Source organism: Saccopteryx leptura, chromosome 8 (assembly GCF_036850995.1).
Source record: "Saccopteryx leptura isolate mSacLep1 chromosome 8, mSacLep1_pri_phased_curated, whole genome shotgun sequence".
NCBI classification, from domain to species: domain Eukaryota; kingdom Metazoa; phylum Chordata; class Mammalia; order Chiroptera; family Emballonuridae; genus Saccopteryx; species Saccopteryx leptura.
In genome coordinates this window covers 38,183,399-38,203,375 of record NC_089510.1, presented here as the reverse complement: position 1 = coordinate 38,203,375, position 19,977 = coordinate 38,183,399, and the positions used below count along the sequence as shown (strand labels likewise).

Below are 19,977 nucleotides of genomic sequence, written 5' to 3'. Positions count from 1 at the left end.
CAAAAAAAACTTCTGGGCTTACCTGGTCAAGGCACATTTGAGAGTTGATGCTTCCTGCTCCTCCCCCCTTCTCTCTCTCTCTCTCTCTCTCTCTCTCTCTCTCTCTCTCTCCCCTCTCTATAATGAATAAATAAAATCTAAAAAAAAAGGTTACAAATCTTAAAAAAAACAAACAAAAAATAAAATAAAATGTTAAGAAGTCTTTAGTCATCAGATAAAAAGATAAAAAGACTTTTTTTTTTACAGAGACAGAGAGAGAGTCAGAGAGAGGGATAGATAGGGACAGACTGACAGGAACGGAGAGAGATAAGAAGCATCAATCATCAGTTTTTCGTTGCGACACCTTAGTTGTTCATTGATTGCTTTCTCATATGTGCCTTGACCGTGGGCCTTCAGCAGACTGAGTAATCCCTTGCTCAAGCCAGTGACCTTGGGTTCAAGCTGGTGAGCTTTGCTCAAACCAGATGAGCCCACGCTCAAGCTGACAACCTCGGGGTCTCGAACCTGGGTCCTCCGCATCCCAGTCCCAGGCTCTATCCATTGTGCCACTGCCTTGTCAGGCCAGATAAAAAGACTTTTTACATAGGGTTTATACACTAGACACAGATGTGCACCAAATTGAGTCCCTTCCCCAAAAAATCAGTTATGTCAACTCACATTGTTGTATTGGAACAGCAAGATAAGACGTCTGCCACACAATCAATTAATTAGCTAAATTAAGAAATTATGGAGTCTTTTAATTAACAGGCTCTGTGGATCACATGGAGACCTATGTCGTTCAAATCAATGTGATGGGGAACACAATTTGGGGCGGGTTTTTAAAGGGAAAATTATATACTGACTGAGAAATGGGGAGAAGAGGAAGCATAGCAGTAAAACAAAGCAGTGAAACAGGCTTTCTTACAGTGTTTCTCTATAGGGTTAATTCAGGGAGAAACTTTCTGAAAACACCTGCAACTTTGCAAAGCTAGCCCAAGGCCACCGTCTGGGAAACCAGCCTCAAGGCCAGGAATAGGGAGTCTTCAGAAAAGGTAAGTTCTGCTAAGAGTCTCTTTGTTTTAGAGAAAGGAAGTTTTGCCAAAAAATTGTTCATGTTAAGAGCTTTTCTTTTCCACACTTCAACATATCATTTTGAAAACAAGCAGTTAAATGGAGTCAGCCAGATAATGGGTACCTCAATATAATCAACTTATTTAAACACTGAATTCAGAGATTTACTGGCCTAAGCTGATTTTGCATATAAACACTAAATATGTGGTACCTGGATTTTCTTAAATTCTATCCAAAAAACTGAATAGTCACCGCTTCCTGCTCAGTTGTATGGAAGTTAACTAGATTTCCAGATAAATTGTTTTATGTAGGCCTAGGTTGCTCTGTTTTGTTTTTGTTTTTCTGATATCATATGAATTTCCAAAAATTTCTCATGGAATTGAGTTTGGAAAAGAAACCTCCTTTCCATGTTGGTTTGGTCAGGTAACTACCTAATAGTAGAATTGCTCCTCAGTGTCATGTAAATCAAAATCAACTTGACAGCTAAGTAACAATTTTATATTATTAGGGGTCCACAATCCACTAAGCTTCTTTCATATACTATACTGAATAGACAAATGAATTAAAAAGTCTTCTTCTTTTTTTCCACTCTATGTTGGTCCAATCACAGCTCTCTCTCCCTCCCCCCCCCTCTCTGTGTGTGTGTGTGTGTGTGTGTGTGTGTGTGTGTGTAGACAATCTCAATAACTTAAAATAGGTTGTAATAGTTAATTTTGTGTGTCAAATTGTCTGGGTTACTGTGATCAGATATATGGTCAAACATTATTCTGGATGTTTCTGTCAGGATGTTTTTGGATTAAAAAATATTAAAAGTAGTGGACTTTGAGTAAAGCAAATTGCCTTCCATGATATAGGTGGGCCTCATCCAATCAGCTGAAGTTTGGCATAGAAAAAGTAGACTAACTATCCCTGAGGAAGAGGGGATTCTACCAGCACATGGCCCTAGAAATTGAATTGCAACATTGACTTTTTTCTGGAATCTTTAGCCTGCTGGCCTTTGGACTTGAAATGCAATTTTGGATCTCTGGTCTTCAACCTGCCAACCAACGCTGCAGTTTTTGGACCTGCCAGCCTCCTTAACTGTATGAGCCACTTCCTCAAAATAAATCTATTTCTATATATATATAAATTGGAGAAAAGAGGAGAAAACAAACTACATTTGAGAAATCCCTCTTCCTTGAGTTAAAAAGTAAACTCAAAAGGCAATAGAAAGGCAACATCTATGAACAGAGAGTTTTAATGATACTGTTTTTTTTTAAAAAACATTCTTTTTCTATAAAAGCTTTTTTTGGTAAACATAATTATTACAGTCTTTTTTACATATCAGTTCTCATTTTACCTACCATTTACAGGGAACTTCTAATTCTAGGTCACTAAATGAATTATCATATTTACTTTGTTCAACATCTGTATGAGTCAGACATAATAAATAATCTAGTAAATGACAGACATTTGCCTTCAGCTCCCCAAAGCCCGTGGTTTTGGTGTCCTGGTTTAACCAGCAAAGCACATTTACTGGGCAGCAGACATGTCAGAGGTAAAGGTATTCACATTCAGATAATACTGTGCTGTTGTTTTCAAAGAAGTCCATGTTTCACGAGCCTGTAATAAAAGGAAACACAAGTAATGATCTCAGAGTGTATAGAACACTCATATCAATTATTATGATTATCATACAGATATTTCCTACAAGACTGAGAGAAATACAATGGAAGAATAAGTCCAGTTAATGTTTGGTTTTCACACTTTTAGTAACCTGTTTACTTCACTGCTGAAATGTTTTGCAGTATTCACGGGGCCACAGCATGAACCAATGTGGCCTTAGAGTCTTACATTATAGTAGCTGTCAGGTGATCGTAGCACTAATCTACAATTATAGTCAGGAGTGTAATTGAAAATTTAATAGTCCATAAAGAAGACACAGTCTTCCACTCTATGTAATTATTTAATTTGCCAAATAAACACAGTCTTGTTTTAATACCTCTAAGTTATATCTGTTGGGTGAAAACAAGTGTAAAACAAGATACATTATTTAAGCTGGTGGTTCCCACCAGCAAATGCTATGCAGAATCAAGCTGATCCTGCTAGACCAGTTAAAACCCAACTATGTGAAGTAAGGATAGGACACAGGAATATAAGAAAATTCAAATATTTTTAAAGAAAATTTAATTTTTTAAATTATTTGATACAATCCTTATACTTGGTAACAGTGAGAGCCTAAAACACATGGGGGAAAAAAGAATGAATCAATGAAGAAATTAATTAATTGTTACACATCTTTGTTTTCTAATTTGCTGAATTGTAAGAGTGAAATCATGACTGATGGAAATTCTTAGATAATTTAACAATTTCATTTGGCCTGGAGTTTCAAAGCGTTCTTCCATTAAAAAGATGAAATAAACTGGTGAATGCATTTGACCAGGCAGTGGCACATTGAACTGGGGTGTGGAGGATCCAGGTTCAAGACCCCAAGGACACCAGTTTGAGCGTGGGCTCATCTGGTTTGAGCAAGGCTCACCAGCTTGAGCCCAAGGTCTCTGGCTTAAGCTAGGGGGTCACTCAGTCTGCTGTAGCCTCCCCCATCCCGGTCAAGACACATATAAGAGAGTAATCAATGAACAACTAAGGTGCTGCAACAAAGAATTGATGCCTCTTATCTCTCTCCCTTCCTGTCTGTCTGTCCCTCTTTCTATCTTTCTCTGTCTCTGTCACAAACAAAACAAAACAAACAAACAAACAAAAGAAAGTGGTGAATGCAAGTTTCTTCTTTATTTCTCTTGGAGTGAGAATACAAATGAATAAGAATATGAACAAAAGACAAGCAAATGAAATGATATTAAAGACTTGGATAATTATCACTGAAAAAAATTGGCTACTGAACAACTGAGAGGGAACTAAAATGTGATCACGATCCATCCATCAACCTACCCAAATGTAGTAATTTATTGAGTCTTGATTGCATAACAGTCATTTTAGTAGCTCCTGAGAATAAATAGTTTGATGTATAAGACATGCACTTTACCTCTGTAGCATAGGTGTGGAGGTAGGGTGCACGAAACAAATAATTCCAGTGTGACATTTTGTGAGTTATTCACACATGAGCAGCATGCAAAGAGGAAGAAGAAGGAAGGATGGATGCTTTCCAGGAAAGCAGGAAAAAGCTTCAGAAAGGAGGGAATATTTAATCCTGGTCTTGAAGGAGGATGTGGAGTTTACCAGACAAAAGGGATTTAATGGAGAGGAAAGTGCAGATATAGCTCAAGGGAGATGGAGAGGAAAAATCAGGGCTAAGCTGAAGCTGTGTTAACAACAGTTGATGTGATACTTATTTAAAAAGGTAGATGCTGATGGGCCATTTGTTTCTAATGTAAATACCTGATCAGCCAGTGTGTTTCCCCACATATTTGGACTGTGATCTGGGTCCCAGTAATCCTGTAAATATATGTGTCTTTTGAGATGTAGAAACTGGTTTGCTGGGTCTTCCAACAAAAACGGTGCTCCCAACACTCCTGTAATTCAGAGTTCAAGAGCACAACATCTTTTAGGGCAATGGCTTATATCTCAGTGTTTCCTCTAAAAGAGACACAGCTATAATCTTTGGGAGAATGGGCGCCTGAGAAGGAAACCCTGGAAAAGCTATGCCTTGAGGAGATGGCTGCTCCTTAGCTCTTTGCCACAGTTGTACTGTCTGTGAATTGTATGGGTACAGCGTGAGAGCTGGTGTTTGGTGGATGGAGATTTCAGAGCTTCTGTACATGCATGGGAGGCCACAGACCTAGGCTCAAATTCCAGCTCTACCACTTCTTCAGGCAAGTTATTAAATTTCTCTGAGCTCTAGTTTTCTTGTATGTCAAGAGGTATAATAATAACACAGTAACAAAATAACATTGGATTACTGCAAGGATTGAATAAATTAATAGATATAAATCAACTGCCTCACACCTGGAAGTCAACAATCTTATTCTTGCTTTCCTAGCCTTCTGAAATAGAACATTATCTTTCAGTTTAAAGTCAATTGCTCCCAAATCTGGCTCTGTAGTTAAAATTGTTACTATTGAGAGAGCTATCATTAAAGCAACAGGCTTGTATTTTGTATCTCTTTCCCACTTTAGGATTAAGAAAAAATAAGATGGTAATTCTTTAAATCCAGATTTTTTTTTTAAGATCTTAAAATCTTAACAGTCTATGTAGTCCTTTTGTTCTTAAATAAAACACAATCATGTTCAGAGTTGTAACTTGAATCAATATAAAAGAAAGCACACTCTTGACCTACATATTATAATACAATCTGTTTATTGCAGTGATAAAAAAAGTATTTATTACAAATCTAATTGTCAGCAATGTTATGTTAGGCACTCTGCACCTTCAGCAGTAACAGACCACTGTATGGATCAGGGCACAGTGAGCTATGAGCTATGAAACTTCTCTGTAGGAGAGGGAAAGAAGGAATCTAAGGTACAAAGCAAAACAAGGCAACGCACGATTTGACTGTGCTAAGGGACTTTTGAAGAAGGTTGTATTATTGGACACTGGGACACAAGCAAACATTTTCATGGTCAGGAAATTGCTTAACTTATTCCTTGAAGAAAAGATTAAATTAGCATGATGGAAGAAGAAGCAAGACTTTTAATTTTAAGCTGTTGGAATGATGAGAGCAAAAGTCATTAGGAATATACAAGACTAATGTCTGAAAACAAGTACAAGTACAAATATTAATAATATTAGCTAACATTTATTGAGCATGGTGCTAAATATGTTACCTGAATTACCTTATTTAATATTCACAACAAACTTAAGAAGTAGCACTTTTAATCATTTTATTTTGCAGACATGGAAACTGAGTCACAGGAAAGTTAAAAAATACGTTCAAGGCCACACAGCTAGTAAAAAGGGGAGATGAACTTCTCCATTCAGAACCATCGGAATACATTATGACTGTGAGACAGATAGAGTAATAATAATAATAATAATAATAATAATAATAAAATTATTGTGCATTTATAGACAAAGAAAGAAACAATCATTACTTACACATTCTCTATGATCTCATGTTTTTTCAAGCTTTGGTCTTGAGCAGGGTTCTAGTTATTAACTCTCTTCTTTCTAGTTTAATTTGTCAATCTTCTAGTTCCAAATGAGTGCCTATTAAAAATGACAGCCTCTCCAGGTATTATATATACATCAACCAGGCTGCCTTTGGGTGATGCAAAACACTGTACTATTACCAATGGAGGATCAAAAAAAATGACTCAGATATAGTCTACAATTATAAAAAGTTAGCAATTTTATTTATTCAATGATTTAAAAATAAAAGACAAAAGTCAGCCTCAGAAGATATTGGTACCAGATGCCAGAAATAAAACTGGCCGGTTGCTAACTAATCTAATTCAATATGATCAAACCAGAATGGTGGCGAAAACCTTTCTCTAAGATTGTCTCCGAAGATCACTGCCTCCTGGTATTCATATTCTGGGTAGTCACCTCTCTCACTTTTTAGGGCTGACCAGTGTAGCCATAACACACTGGATATCAGTGTGTGGTTTCTGTGGCTAAGACTTAACACATATTACAGCTTTTGCTTTGTCCCTCCCTTGGATCCTTAAGGGAAGTCAGCTTCTATTTTTTGAGGACACTCAAGTGGCTCTGAGGAAGAGGCCCACATGTCAAGGAACTAAAAGCCTTTCCACCAACAGCCATGTAAGCAAGGCCCTGGGGACCTGATGTTTTAGTCCAGTCAAGTCATCAGATGACTACAGCCCCTATTAACCTCTTTAACTGCAACCTCATGGGAGATCTTAAATCAGAATCATCAACCTATGCCACTCCCAAATTCCTGACCTTGAAAACTGAAACCATAAATGTTTATTGTTTGAAACTGCTAAGGTTTGAGGAAATTAGTTATGACATAGCAGATAACTAATACAATGCATTATAAGTGCCTATACTAACATCAAGGAAACTGCTAATCACCAGAGTTGAGACTAGAATGAAGCAAGTGAGGTCACTAGGGTATAAAATATAAGAAGGAACTCACTCTCGGGGTTATATATACAAATTTTGGGCTATAAGACTGCCACTTGCCTCACCCTAGTCCCTACTCTGACAATCACCACTGCATGGAAAGAGAAAGAAACAGACAAAAATAAAAAAAACCCTTGCCTCTAAGAAACTCACATTATATTCAGAGTTTATAAATAATTATAAAAAGACATATTGTGACTAGACCATCCAAGGGGAAAAAGATTAATTTGAATATTGGCATGGAAGCCTAACAGCGAAATTAGTTTTAGGTTGAGCATAAAAGAATATGTAAAGTTTCTATAGATAAGAGGAAAGAGTGGCAGCAAAGAGCATGTATTCCAGGCTGAAGGAGTTGAAAGAGCCCAGCAACATAGGAGCAACGTAGAATTCAGGTTCAATGACCCTCCCTTTGCCCATGTGATTGAAAGGTATCTTTGTGGTATAGATGTGTCAAAGATAATGTTGGATAGATAATCTGGAGCTCAATTCTGAAGGATTGTTACTGTCATGCCAAGGACTTTGGACTTTATTCTGTAAATAATAATCATTTCTGTTCTAGAAAATGATAAGACTAGATTTACTTTAATATTTTTGTTTTGGCCCTGGACAGGTGCCCCAGGGGAAAGAGTATCATCCTGGCTCACAGAAGTACTGGGTTTGATCCCTGGTCAGGGTACAGATGAAAGGCAACCAATGAGTACACAACTAAATGGAGCAACTAAGTGGAACAGCGAGTTGATGCTTCTCTCTCTCTCTCTCATCAATGGGAAATTTTTTTAAGTTTTTGTTCTATTGTCATAAACTGTACATAAAATAAAACATGCCATTTTAACCATTTTTAAGTATACAATTCAGTGGTGTCAAGAACATTTACAATGTTGTGCAGCCATCACCACTATCTCTAGAACTTTTTCATGATCTCAAATAGAAACCCTGCATGCTTTAAACAAACTACCTTTCACTATCTGTCTCTATGAGTTTGCTTATTCTAGGTACTTATATAAGAGCAATCATGTGATATTTGTCCTGTGTCTGATTTATTTCACTTGGTCTAATATCTTGAAGTTTTATCCATGTTGTAGCATATGTCAGCATTTCATTCCTTTTCAAGGCTAAATAAAAAATATTTTATATGCACATGCAATGGTGGGATTTAAATAATTTAACAACCAGTTCTCTGAACTAATGACTGTTTTAAGTATAAAAAAAATGTATACCAAGGCCCTGGCTGGTTGGCTCAGCGGTAGAGCGTCGGCCTAGCGTGCGGAGGACCCGGGTTCGATTCCCGGCCAGGGCACACGGGAGAGGCGCCCATTTGCTTCTCCACCTCTCCGCCGCGCTTTCCTCTCTGTCTCTCTCTTCCCCTCCCGCAGCCAAGGCTCCATTGGAGCAAGGATGGCCCGGGCGCTGGGGATGGCTCCTTGGCCTCTGCCCCAGGCGCTAGAGTGGCTCTGGTCTCAACATGGCGACGCCCAGGATGGGCAGAGCATCGCCCCCTGGTGGGCAGAGCGTCGCCCCTGGTGGGTGTGCCGGGTGGATCCCGGTCGGGCGCATGCGGGAGTCTGTCTGACTGTCTCTCCCTGTTTCCAGCTTCAGAAAAATGAAAAAAAAAAAAAAAATGTATACCAAAAGGTAGTTTATTGTTTTATGCATTTAATACTTAAATAAGAACAATAAAAAGGTACACAAAACTAGATCATAAGTTTTAAAATATTAATGAAAAAATATTAAATAACACCTCACAAAAACAATAAAACTGTTATTTAAGATATTTCCATACTATTTCTTGATTGGTGTCCTCAGTTGCAATTTTTTTCACCTGTGGAAGGAATGAACATGACTACGCGAGCTTAGCGTACGCTGTTGCACAGATGACCGTTAAAAAAAGAGTGAAGAATGAAAATTTGTGATTTCGATATCGGGCGGCTGCCCAGTTGCCCACCTTAGAGGAAACCCTGATGACAAGTGCCATTTTAACAACCAGTTTGCCGAACTCAGCAAAAAATTAGGTATCAGTACCGCTGAACCGGTGCAAACGGGCTGAATCCCACCACTCTGAACATGCCAGCATTTTGTTTACTCATTCTTAGATTTACTTTTTTTTTTTTTTTTTTTTGGTTTTTTCTTCATTTTTCTGAAGCTGGAAACAGGGAGAGACAGTCAGACAGACTCCCGCATGCGCCCGACCGGGATCCACCCGGCACGCCCACCAGGGGCGACGCTCTGCCCTCCAGGGGGTGATGCTCTGCCCATCCTGGGCGTCGCCATGTTGCGACCAGAGCCACTCTAGCGCCTGGGGCAGAGGCCACAGAGCCATCCCCAGCGCCCGGGCCATCTTTGCTCCAATGGAGCCTTGGCTGCGGGAGGGGAAGAGAGAGACAGAGAGGGAAAGCGCGGCGGAGGGGTGGAGAAGCAAATGGGCGCTTCTCCTGTGTGCCCTGGCTGGGAATCGAACCCGGGTCCTCCGCACGCTAGGCCGACACTCTACCACTGAGCCAACCGGCCAGGGCTAGATTTACTTTTAAAAACTCCTTTGTCAGTGGTACGGAAGACAGATGGAAAAGAGAAGAGAGTTAGAGAAACTAAGTCAGAGGCTCTTCGAATAGTTCAGATGAGAGATTAATAGGATTTGAATTAGGTAAATGGCAGAGGGATGGGAAGACAGGACAGATTTGGAGAGAATAGGGAACTCTCATTTATTTGGGCTGATAAGTATGGATGGACCAACATTAAAGTTTGGTTTTAGCTGAAATGTGTTAATAGGTGACTTTTCAGATTTCTATTCATTCTTTTGGGCAAAAAAAAAAAAAGTGTTATGCAATGTTACATGTTTACTGTGTACTTATTCTGTTTTTATTTTATTTTTTTTAAAGATTTTATTTACTGATTTTACAGAGGGCAGGAAAGCAAGAAGTATCAACTCATAGTTGCTTCACATTAGCTGTTCATTGATTGTCATTGTGCCTTGACCGGGCAAGCCCAAGATTTTGAACCAGCAAATTCAGTGTTCCAGGTTCTCACTTTATCTACTGTGCCACTACAGGCTAGGTTATTCTTTTTTATAAGTTTTTTTTTAAAGAAAAGGAATGGGTAAGTAAATTAAATCTGATATCACCAATATATAATAAATATTTCTAAATAAATTATGCTTAAGATATAATTTACAGCTAAAACAAATGCAGTAATTCTAAAGATAATGTTATTTGGAATCATCAACAAATAAGAAAACCAGTATTCTGGACTGTCATTATCCTGGTGCATTGTACAATCACTAAGAAGAACATTGCTACTACACCTGACCGGGTGGTGGGGCAGTGGATAGAACGTAGACCTGGGATGCTGAGGACCCAGATTCGAAACCCTGAAGTCACTGGCTTGAGCAAGGAGTCACTGGCTCAGCTGGACTCCCCAGTCAAGGAACGTATGAGAAGCAAGGAAAATGCCACAACTACAAGTTGATGTTTCTCATTTCTCTACCTTTCTGTCTGTCCCTCTCTCTCTTTCAAAAACAAACAAACAAACAAAAAACAACAAAAGACATTGTTATTACATAAATCTTGGTTGAATAGTATCCTTTAAAATATAAATACTAGCTATTTAAGCTCTAATAATTCTGCCTTTTGTAAATCTTTTGGTTGTTTTTTTTTTTCTCATGAAAAATGTTTCACTCATATAATCTCCTCTGGCTCCAGTCTACCCCCAGAGCAAAGCTCTTACCTCAGCACCATGTGACCAACAGGCATCCGATAAATATTAATTGCTGGTGATAATAACATCACCCAGGAGAGAGACAGGAAGTAGTATTTATTATCCTACTTTAGAAATGAGAAAATTGACACATGGAGATTAAATGACTCCCTCAAGGTCACATAGTAAGTCAATGGCAGGACTGGAAATAAAATGTAAGTACTATAGAAGGGCATGCTATTATCCTCTCTGCTTGAGAAGTTTCTCCTCCCTTTTTCATTCTGCCTGATCATCCTTGAAAGTTAGTGAGAGCAAACTCAGAGTTTTGTGTTTGTAAGCCTCTATAATACTGCTGGGGTTTGAAAACTGAACCCTGAGTTGTATTACCTTGTGGGTTATTAAGTAGGTGGTTTTTTTTAATGTAGACAATGTGAGTCAGGTTAATACCTTTTTAAAACTTTATAATTATAAGCTATAAAAGTATTTTTTCTCTTCCTTTCCATCTCCCTATATATCTTCTTTTTTAAATCCTGCATCATAGTAAGTTTTTAATAAGATCTACCAAGTTTAGTACTACTATCAAAATCATTATAGAATATCCTTTCCAGAAAATTATGTACAGTAAAAATAAGGCAGACACTTCAGAGTATGGAGATATTCAAAATTACAGCTCTTTCTACACAAGCTAAGAAAGATCAGAGATTCAAAGTCTTATCCTGACCCTGGCAGTGAATAGTCACTTTTTATTCCTACACCTCCATTTTCTGCTCTGTAAGATGAGGCTGCATCATAGGATCTTTAAGGTCTCTTCCAGCTCTAATATTTTTAACTGCAACGTATGCATAACAAATAGGTCATTAGTGAAAATGTCTTTCTCTGTGTGATATTATGCAATCGGAAACATATAGCATATGCTAAGTGGGCAGAGCTCCTACTACCCCCAAGGAATTTACATACTGAGAAATTCAGCCCTGCAACAAACAGAAGCGAAAGAAACGTCAAAACAGACCTAGCCAGTAATTAAAGCAAAACAAATAAGAGTGTATTAACATTACACACAAAGAGAAGAGTGCTTATCATAGGCTCATGAGCAGTATTGGAGTAACGGGAGCTATATAATCAGAAGTGGAGAGACTTCCTGTATTGCCATCACCCAAGAAAAGTTGAAAAAGAGACTCTAAATAGGAAAGTAGAAAAATGATTGAATAGTCTATATACTAGGCACTTGTGGTAGGAACCTATACACTGAAAAGATCAATACGAACTAATGTGAAACATAAGATACAGAATGAAAAGATTGCGTCTGATGGCAGATTCCTGTTTTCCTCCTACAGAGGGAGCTCATTGAAAATAATCTCAGACCTCTCTTTTCCCTTTTGTGTACTCTGCCACTTGGAAGGAGAAGTGCCTCATTTAATTGGTAAATCCAAGAGGCATAACTTGGCATATCCAGTATGATCTTCCTTCTTCGCCTGGAGAGTGAGCTGCCCTTAGAGGGCACACTTTCTGTTCTGGTTCTGCAACCTGCTATTGGATATGAAATTTGCCAAATTGTGGGTTCACTAATGAGGCCTTTTATGTACTTATAGCACATTCCATCTTCCATTAGGCCTTTCTCAGTAATAAAGAAAATGGATTGCCTTCCACAATCATCTTTGTTTTACTTCTCAAACTGATCCAAACCAAGACAAAGAATGGGAGTGCTATGTGTTGGAAGGTGGCTCAGAAAACCTAGTAGGGCTGTTTTTTAAGACCCTCACTAAGAAACAGACAAAAAAAAAATTAGAGCACAGACCCGGGCACTTTACCTAGCAGAAGCTTGTCATCCTTGGACAGCCATGTTTGTGAATTTCTTCTCTCTTGTAATTTCAATGTTTGTGAAGTAATTAGGTTGGAATTCAGTTGGGGCCTAAGACACAAAATATCTACCAAGTTCATAGGACAGGCCTACAGTAGCTCTTTCCCGTAGGGGCCGGTGGTTCTGATATTTGTAATGTTACATGACAGTTGGTACTGGAAATGGATAATAAGCACTATAGTCCTGTTACAAGTTTAAAAAAACACTTAGTAATGGGATACTGAAAGTGAAGCACTTAGCATTCAGTCTAAGCAACAAGAGAATAACATTTATTATTTATTATTTTTATTGGATTGACTCTCAGTCCTTGCCCTTAAATTATTTATGTCTTTAAAAAAAAAAGATAAAACAAGTACCCAGACAATTATGTATGAATATAAATTAAATATTTAAAGTATTAATGGTCACTAAGAACTACATACAAAAGAGGATGGGGGAAGGCTATACAAACATCTTGGTAATATGGTAACCTTTTAGGATCTTTATAAATGTAGGAAAAACTATAATTTTGTGAGAGATCAATATACTCACATTTAGGTTTATATTTTTAATTTTTTTATGTTCATATTTTTTAGATTTAAATATATATTTTATTCTTTGTGGTAAGTAAATAATTTTCTCCACAAATAAGAAAATAGTTAAATTTTTTTCTTCCCACTCTGCACTTTAGTCATGGACAAAAAATTCATGGTCAAAGATAAAAGAGTTGGGTTTAATAGACTAGATTATCTCATTTTGCTATAAATCAGATAAAAATTAGTGAGAGAGAGAGAGAATCAGAGGTAAGAAATTGGTTTAAAAAGGAAAAACGTGCAAAAGAAAAAGAGAAAAGGAGAAGAGGGAAATCAAAACCAGAAATCAAAGGAAGGAGAGAAAAAAAGAAGGGAGGCTGCAAAATGGAAGATGCCACGTGAAGAAGGGACAGTACGAAAGGAGGGAGTGAGAGAGAGAGGGCAAAGGCGTTTGATAGACATGAACTGGGACAAAGAAAGTGGCACTTAACTGTGGGACCGGCTCTCAAATCCTCAGCACCACGTTCAACTACCTGTTAATAAAATGCTTTGTAACTGGACTTTTAACTCAGGAATTTCAACTTTATTGACATTATAACTGCTGATGTGTTGAGTACTTTGAAATGTAAACAAAAACTGGTGTCCCTTGCGTTCCATTCCAACCTGTTTTAACTTGCTCTCGGTACACATACTGCCAGGTTCACGTTCAGTCGCATGGCCAAGTGATTCCCTGGGATATATTTGGAGCAGACAGGTATTTTATTGGTTTTTAATCTTGTTGATGGAGAAATTTGTAACTCATGAAAGGCAGCATTTTACATGATCCAATAGTGACCCCTTCTGGGTCACTCCCTATGTGTGTTGATGGGATTCCCAACTCTAATGCTATGACAAATGACATTACAGCGTTAGGAAAATAGGTCTACATTCAGCATGCTCAGTGAATTTAGTCACAGGCAATGACATTTTTTGTCCAACCAAGTTATTTCCCGGTATATTCTCACTACCTACTTTTTTTCAGAGTATCCATCAACCTCAAACCAAAGTGAGCAGGTAAAATTAAGAACAATATCTCAGAAAAGAAACCAAAAGCGTATCAGGGATTAAAAACTCCCCAAGAAACTGGAGAGCTGAAGGCCCAACTGAAAAGGGCATTCTTTCCACAGAAGATGGCAAAAAGGGAGGGGCTGGTGATGCTGATGGGGCACTGGAGAAGAAAATGTGAGCTTAGCAGCTTTTATAAAGAAAAATAATAAACCAGCCTGACCAGGTGGTGGTGCAGTGGATAGAGTGTTGGACTGGGACACAGAGGACCCAGGTTCAAAACCCCGAGGTCACCAGCTTAAGCTTGGGCTCATCTCGTTTGAGCAGGGGCTCACCAGCTTGAGAGTGGGGTTGCTGACTTAAGTGTGGGATCATAGATATGACCCCATGGTCCCTGGCTTGAGCCCAAAGGTTGCTGGCTTGAAGCCCAAGGTCGTTGGCTTGAAGCCCAAGGTCACTGGCTCCTCCCAAGATCGCTGGCTCTGTTGCAGCCCCTCCTCCCCCATCAAGGCACTATGAGAAAGCAATTAATGAACTAAGGTGCCACAACAAAGAATTGATGCTTCTCATCTCTCTCCCTTCCTGTCTGTCTGTCCCTATCTGTCCCTCCCTCTGTCTCTTTCACACACACACAAATAAAATAAAATAAACCCAAACAAACAAACTCCAAGGCAAAGAACCCTTGGTTAGTAACTGTGGACTGAAAAGAGTTGGAACTATGCTAAGAACAGGCCAAAGGGAGTTCTATTATTTCTGTGTGTAAAACCAGAATAAAGAGGGACAAATATATATCCCACATAGGTGGAATATAAAACTGAGACACATGGACATAAATAAAAGTGACATGGTTACCTGAGGGAGAGGGTGGGGGGAGGGAAAAAAGAGGAACAAATATGCAGTGATAGAAAATGATTTGGGCCCTGGCCAGTTGGCTCAGCAGTAGAGCGTCGGCCTGGCGTGCGGGGGGACCCGGGTTCGACTTCCGGCCAGGGCACATAGGAGAAGCGCCCATTTGCTTCTCCACCCACCCCTTCCTCTCTGTCTCTCTCTTCCCCTCCCGCAGCTAAGGCTCCATTGGAGCAAAGATGGCCCGGCGCTGGGGATGGCTCCTTGGCCTCTGCCCCAGGCGTTAGAGTGGCTCTGGTCGCGGCAGAGCGATGCCCCGGAGGGGCAGAGCATCGCCCCCTGGTGGGCAGAGCGTCGCCCCCTGGTGGGCATGCCGGGTGGATCCCGATGGGGCGCATGCGGGAGTCTGTCTGACTGTCTCTCCCCATTTCCAGCTTCATAAAAATAAAAAAAAAAAAAAAAAAAAAAGAAAGAAAGAAACTGATTTGACTTTGGGGGTGGGCATGCAGCATGGTCAGTAGCTGAAAGGCTGCTTACTTGTACTTTATAGATAATTCTGATCATAGGTCAACAATAAGGGCACGACCCCCTCCACAATTGTTTCATATATGAGTCAACCCGAAGGATTAGTTTGCTTACTCAGTGAATCACTTTCCAAATATGAGTATTTTCCATATCACTTCTCTATATTATATGGAGCTGTTTGATTTTAATAAGTGCCCTATTGAGGTGGAACATTGTTGAGTTTAGGCCTCCTTTTTACCTTCAGTCAACTAAGAACTGTCAGAGAAAGTCTTTGGTTATTATATCCTGGTTTGGCTCTATTTCCTCAGATGGAGTCCATGTTCCCAAACTCCCCACCTTTCTTGTGGAACCAATGGCGACAATACTGACTCCTACTTTTCCAGGGGGAGATCTTGCTGTGTGCTCTGCCGCTTCTCCTGTTTCTGGCTATCCCATACATAGCGCTGTAGTGCCAGAGGGGACAGTTGGTAGAAAGAAGAGTTTTGTTCTCAGAAGGCCTGGATGTAGAATTTGGTTGTGAATCAGTGTGCACTAAGGATTAACTGTGTAGTATGGTCATTTATCTTGTCTAAGCCTCACCTTCCTTTTTGTATAATGCGAATCATAACACTTATTTGCAGAGTGATTCTGAGAGTTGAACTAAGGTAACATATAGACTGTCCCTGACACAAAATAAAGATTCAAAATGGTAATAATATGTACTGTTTTATTATAGGAGAGAGCAATCCTTGACCTAAATGCTAAAGAGAGAGTTGTGTTTTTGTTTGGTTTTGTTTTATAATCAAATCATGACACTTGGATTTCTAATTCTCTGACCAAGGAATCATCTCCAATGTATAAAAGTTACTATTTTGAGAAAAATCAATAAAAGAATTTGGGGACTCTGCTCATAAATTCAATTACTTGAGTAAGGTTCTTTATCATTTTCCCCCTATTTACTTCAAGTTAAATTCTAGACAAAAGTAATTTGTTAGAAATTAATCTGTAATAGAAAAAATGTTTTTTTAAATAATAGAAACAAACACATTAAAAATAATTCTTATGATACGCAGAAGGGCTTCAGGGAGGAATAGGTGAATAGGCTACATTCTTATATGAAAAAGGGTAGAGGGAGGAGAAGCAAAAAAAGTGGATTCAAGGTATGGTTTCCTTCTTTAGAACTGTATGATTTTGCCTGACCTCTGGTGGCGCAGTGGATAAAGTGTCGACCTGGAAATGCTGAGGTCGCCGGTTCAAAACCCTGAGCTTTCCTGGTCAAGGCACATATGGGAGTTGATGCTTCCAGCTCCTCCCCCTTCTCTCTCTCTCTCTCTCTCTCTCTCTCTCTCTCTCTCTCTGTCTCTCTACCTCTCTCTCTCCTCTCTAAAAATGAATAAATAAAAAATAAATAAAATTAAAAAAAATAGAACCGTATGATTTAGAAAACATCGGTTAAACTAATTACTCGTGTAATGACTGAATTTGGTTCTAAAGACTTTTAGCCTTTTCAGCCTGAAAGCCATAAAGGTTTCTTTCCTGCAATCAGAAGGGCTAACCCAGCAGTGTCAATGGGCCTCTGTCCTTAGTTTCTGATCTCAACTTGTAATTTAATGAACTTCAATTACACAAATTCATTCATTCATTCATTCAATCATTTATTAAGTGAAGTGAGTCAAGGCATTTGTCTTTGTAGGTAGATATATTTGCATCTCAGCTGGTGTTAAAGGTAATTCCAACTTGTTAAGAAAGGCCACAAAAATTGTTTTTGTATTACCAGATATTTTTGACCCTGCAGTGTTTGTAGGTGAATGTGTACCAGATGTGGTGATTTCTACTCTAAAGTCAACTGCATGGATCAGTACTCAAGGCGAAGCTTTATACTGATGGATTATAACCAGCCCATGACTTCAATCTGCTGTGTGCTCTTCAGCCACTCACTCAAACTGAGCCAGCCTCCCTTTTTTCATCTGGAGATATGTGTGATGATAATTGCTTTATAATAACTTGGCTAAGCATTTCTAAATAATTTATTTAAACATGTCCTAAATACAAAATGCAATATTGGTGATTAAAACTATTAAAATTACCCACAAATTTAGGAATAAAAAGCTAATTATGTATACACAAACATACATACATACATATATATATATATGTATTTATATATACTCCCATATATACTTAGATCAGTAGTCTAGGTATAGTGTGCAATCAAAGGTTATGCAGGTTGATTCAGCCACTATGGAAAGCAGTGTAAAGTTGCCTCAAAAAATTAAAAGTGGATCTACATTATGACCCAGTGTTTTCACTTCTGGGCATGTATCTGAAGAAATGAAACACTAGTTCAAAGGAATACATGCACCCTTATGTTCACTACAACATTATTTACAGCAGCTAACCTATGGAAGCAAGCCGAGTGCCCATCAGTAGACAAGAAGGTAAAAAAGTGGTGGTACATATATGCAATAGAATATTACTCAGCCATAAGAAAGAATGAGATCTCACTATTTGAGACAGCATGAATGGACCTAGAGGATATTCGTCTAAGTGAAATAAGCCAGAAAAATACCAATACCACCCATCTATGATATCTAAAGAGCAAAATAAATGAACAAACAAAATAGAAACAGACTTATAAATACAGAGAACAGACTGATGGTTGCCAAAAGGGAGGAGGGGTTGTGGGACTGAGTGAAAAGATGAAAGGATTAAGAAGTACAAGTTGGTAGTTACAAAATAGTCATGGAGATGCAAAGTACAGGATACGGAATGTAGTCAGTGATATTGTAATAACCATGTTTGGTACCAGGTGGGTACTTGAAATGTCATATTCTTTGTAAAGTATATGACTGTCTAACCGCTATGTTGTAAACCTGAAACTAAAACAAAATAATATTAAATGTGAACTATAATTGAAAAATAAAATTAAAAAACAAATAAAGTAATGCAAAAGAGAAATAAAATTTGCAAAAGTAATGTAGGTATAGATATATATTTATTTATCTGTATATGTGTGTGTGTGTGTACCTCAAGCAGAGCACATAAATTTTTTGCATAAGTCTCAAGCTTATCTTACAAGTAGAAATTTATTCTGATTTAAGCATCTTTATCAGAAGTATTTATAAATTTTAGAGATTTAACTGTGAGAATAATTTAATTTATACCTTTGTGAATTTCTTCAGTTTTGGTTACAAGAAAGACAAATGACCTCTCAGTTCAGTTGAGATACAAGCCACTGAATTATTGGGCCAATTTGGCAGCAAATTATCTGATCTCCTGTGCCTCCCCTGATCCGCCTTTAAAACACCACTTGCCTGAACTACTTTTTGCCCTAAAGGCTAATGAATTCACATTCTCAAAGCACCTTGAGGTCTCCACCTAAGAGAATAAAGTAAGTATTACAGTTTCTAAAATTCATTTAAATTTCTTTTTTGCTCAAGGATACCTGAGCATTTCTTTGTTGGCAGCAGTTAAACAGACTTCTTAGCAACAGTAACATGTTAATATGTTAATACATAATTAGGAATAAATGATCACATACACACAATTAACACTAACATATTCAAAACCACAGCACAACCTGTTTATTCATGTCTTTAAAAAGTTAAAAGGGGGCCCTGGCCGGTTGGCTCAGCGGTAGAGCGTCGGCCTAGCGTGCGGAGGACCCGGGTTCGATTCCCGGCCAGGGCACATAGGAGAAGCGCCCATTTGCTTCTCCACCCCTCCGCCGCGCTTTCCTCTCTGTCTCTCTCTTCCCCTCCCGCAGCCAAGGCTCCATTGGAGCAAAGATGGCCCGGGCGCTGGGCATGGCTCTGTGGCCTCTGCCTCAGGCGCTAGAGTGGCTCTGGTCGCAATATGGCGACCCCCAGGATGGGCAGAGCATCGCCCCCTGGGGGGCAGAGCACCGCCCCTGGTGGGCGTGCCGGGTGGATCCCGGTCGGGCACATGCGGGAGTCTGTCTGACTGTCTCTCCCTGTTTCCAGCTTCAGAAAAATGAAAAAAAAAAAAAAAAAAAAAAAAAAAAAAAAAAAAAAAAAAAAGTTAAAAGGGGCTATCTGTCATCCTCATAGTTATAAAAGACATGATAAAAAAATTTTTAAAGAGGTTCTTACCTATAAGCAATGTTGAACACAGGGCCACTTGAAGCATTTTATAGGCCATGATCCTGTTTTAAAAAGAAGAGATTTATTTATTTTAATTTACACTAAGCAAAGCTTTAGGGGTACACTGGAACTTTCTAGGGGTATGAAGTATATCTGCAACGTGTGAGAAGCAGAGACAAGTAAGAGAGGCCGTTGCTTGAGATAGTTGTTTTTTTTTTTATATAACTCCTGCCTTTTTACCTTTGGACTTTTGGATTGACATTTTACAAGCTGTCTTTATACGAGTCATGTATTTATTTACTAATTTTGTCATTCACACAGACTAATGTGATGTAAAAAATAAAGGTAGAAA

The 19,977-nt window shown here is 38.7% G+C and overlaps 1 protein-coding gene across 1 annotated transcript; it reads right to left on the bottom strand.

The window, feature by feature from the left end:
- Positions 1 to 2,268: 2,268 nt before the first annotated feature.
- On the bottom strand, positions 2,269 to 19,820 carry C8H3orf85 (chromosome 8 C3orf85 homolog). The gene is made up of 3 exons (XM_066347037.1): positions 19,635 to 19,820; positions 4,426 to 4,559; positions 2,269 to 2,652 (listed from the first exon to the last, which is right to left on the bottom strand). The coding sequence occupies exons 1-3, from the start codon at positions 19,681 to 19,683 to the stop codon at positions 2,563 to 2,565; spliced, it is 273 nt and encodes a 90-aa protein (XP_066203134.1). The 5' UTR covers positions 19,684 to 19,820; the 3' UTR covers positions 2,269 to 2,562.
- Positions 19,821 to 19,977: the final 157 nt, after the last annotated feature.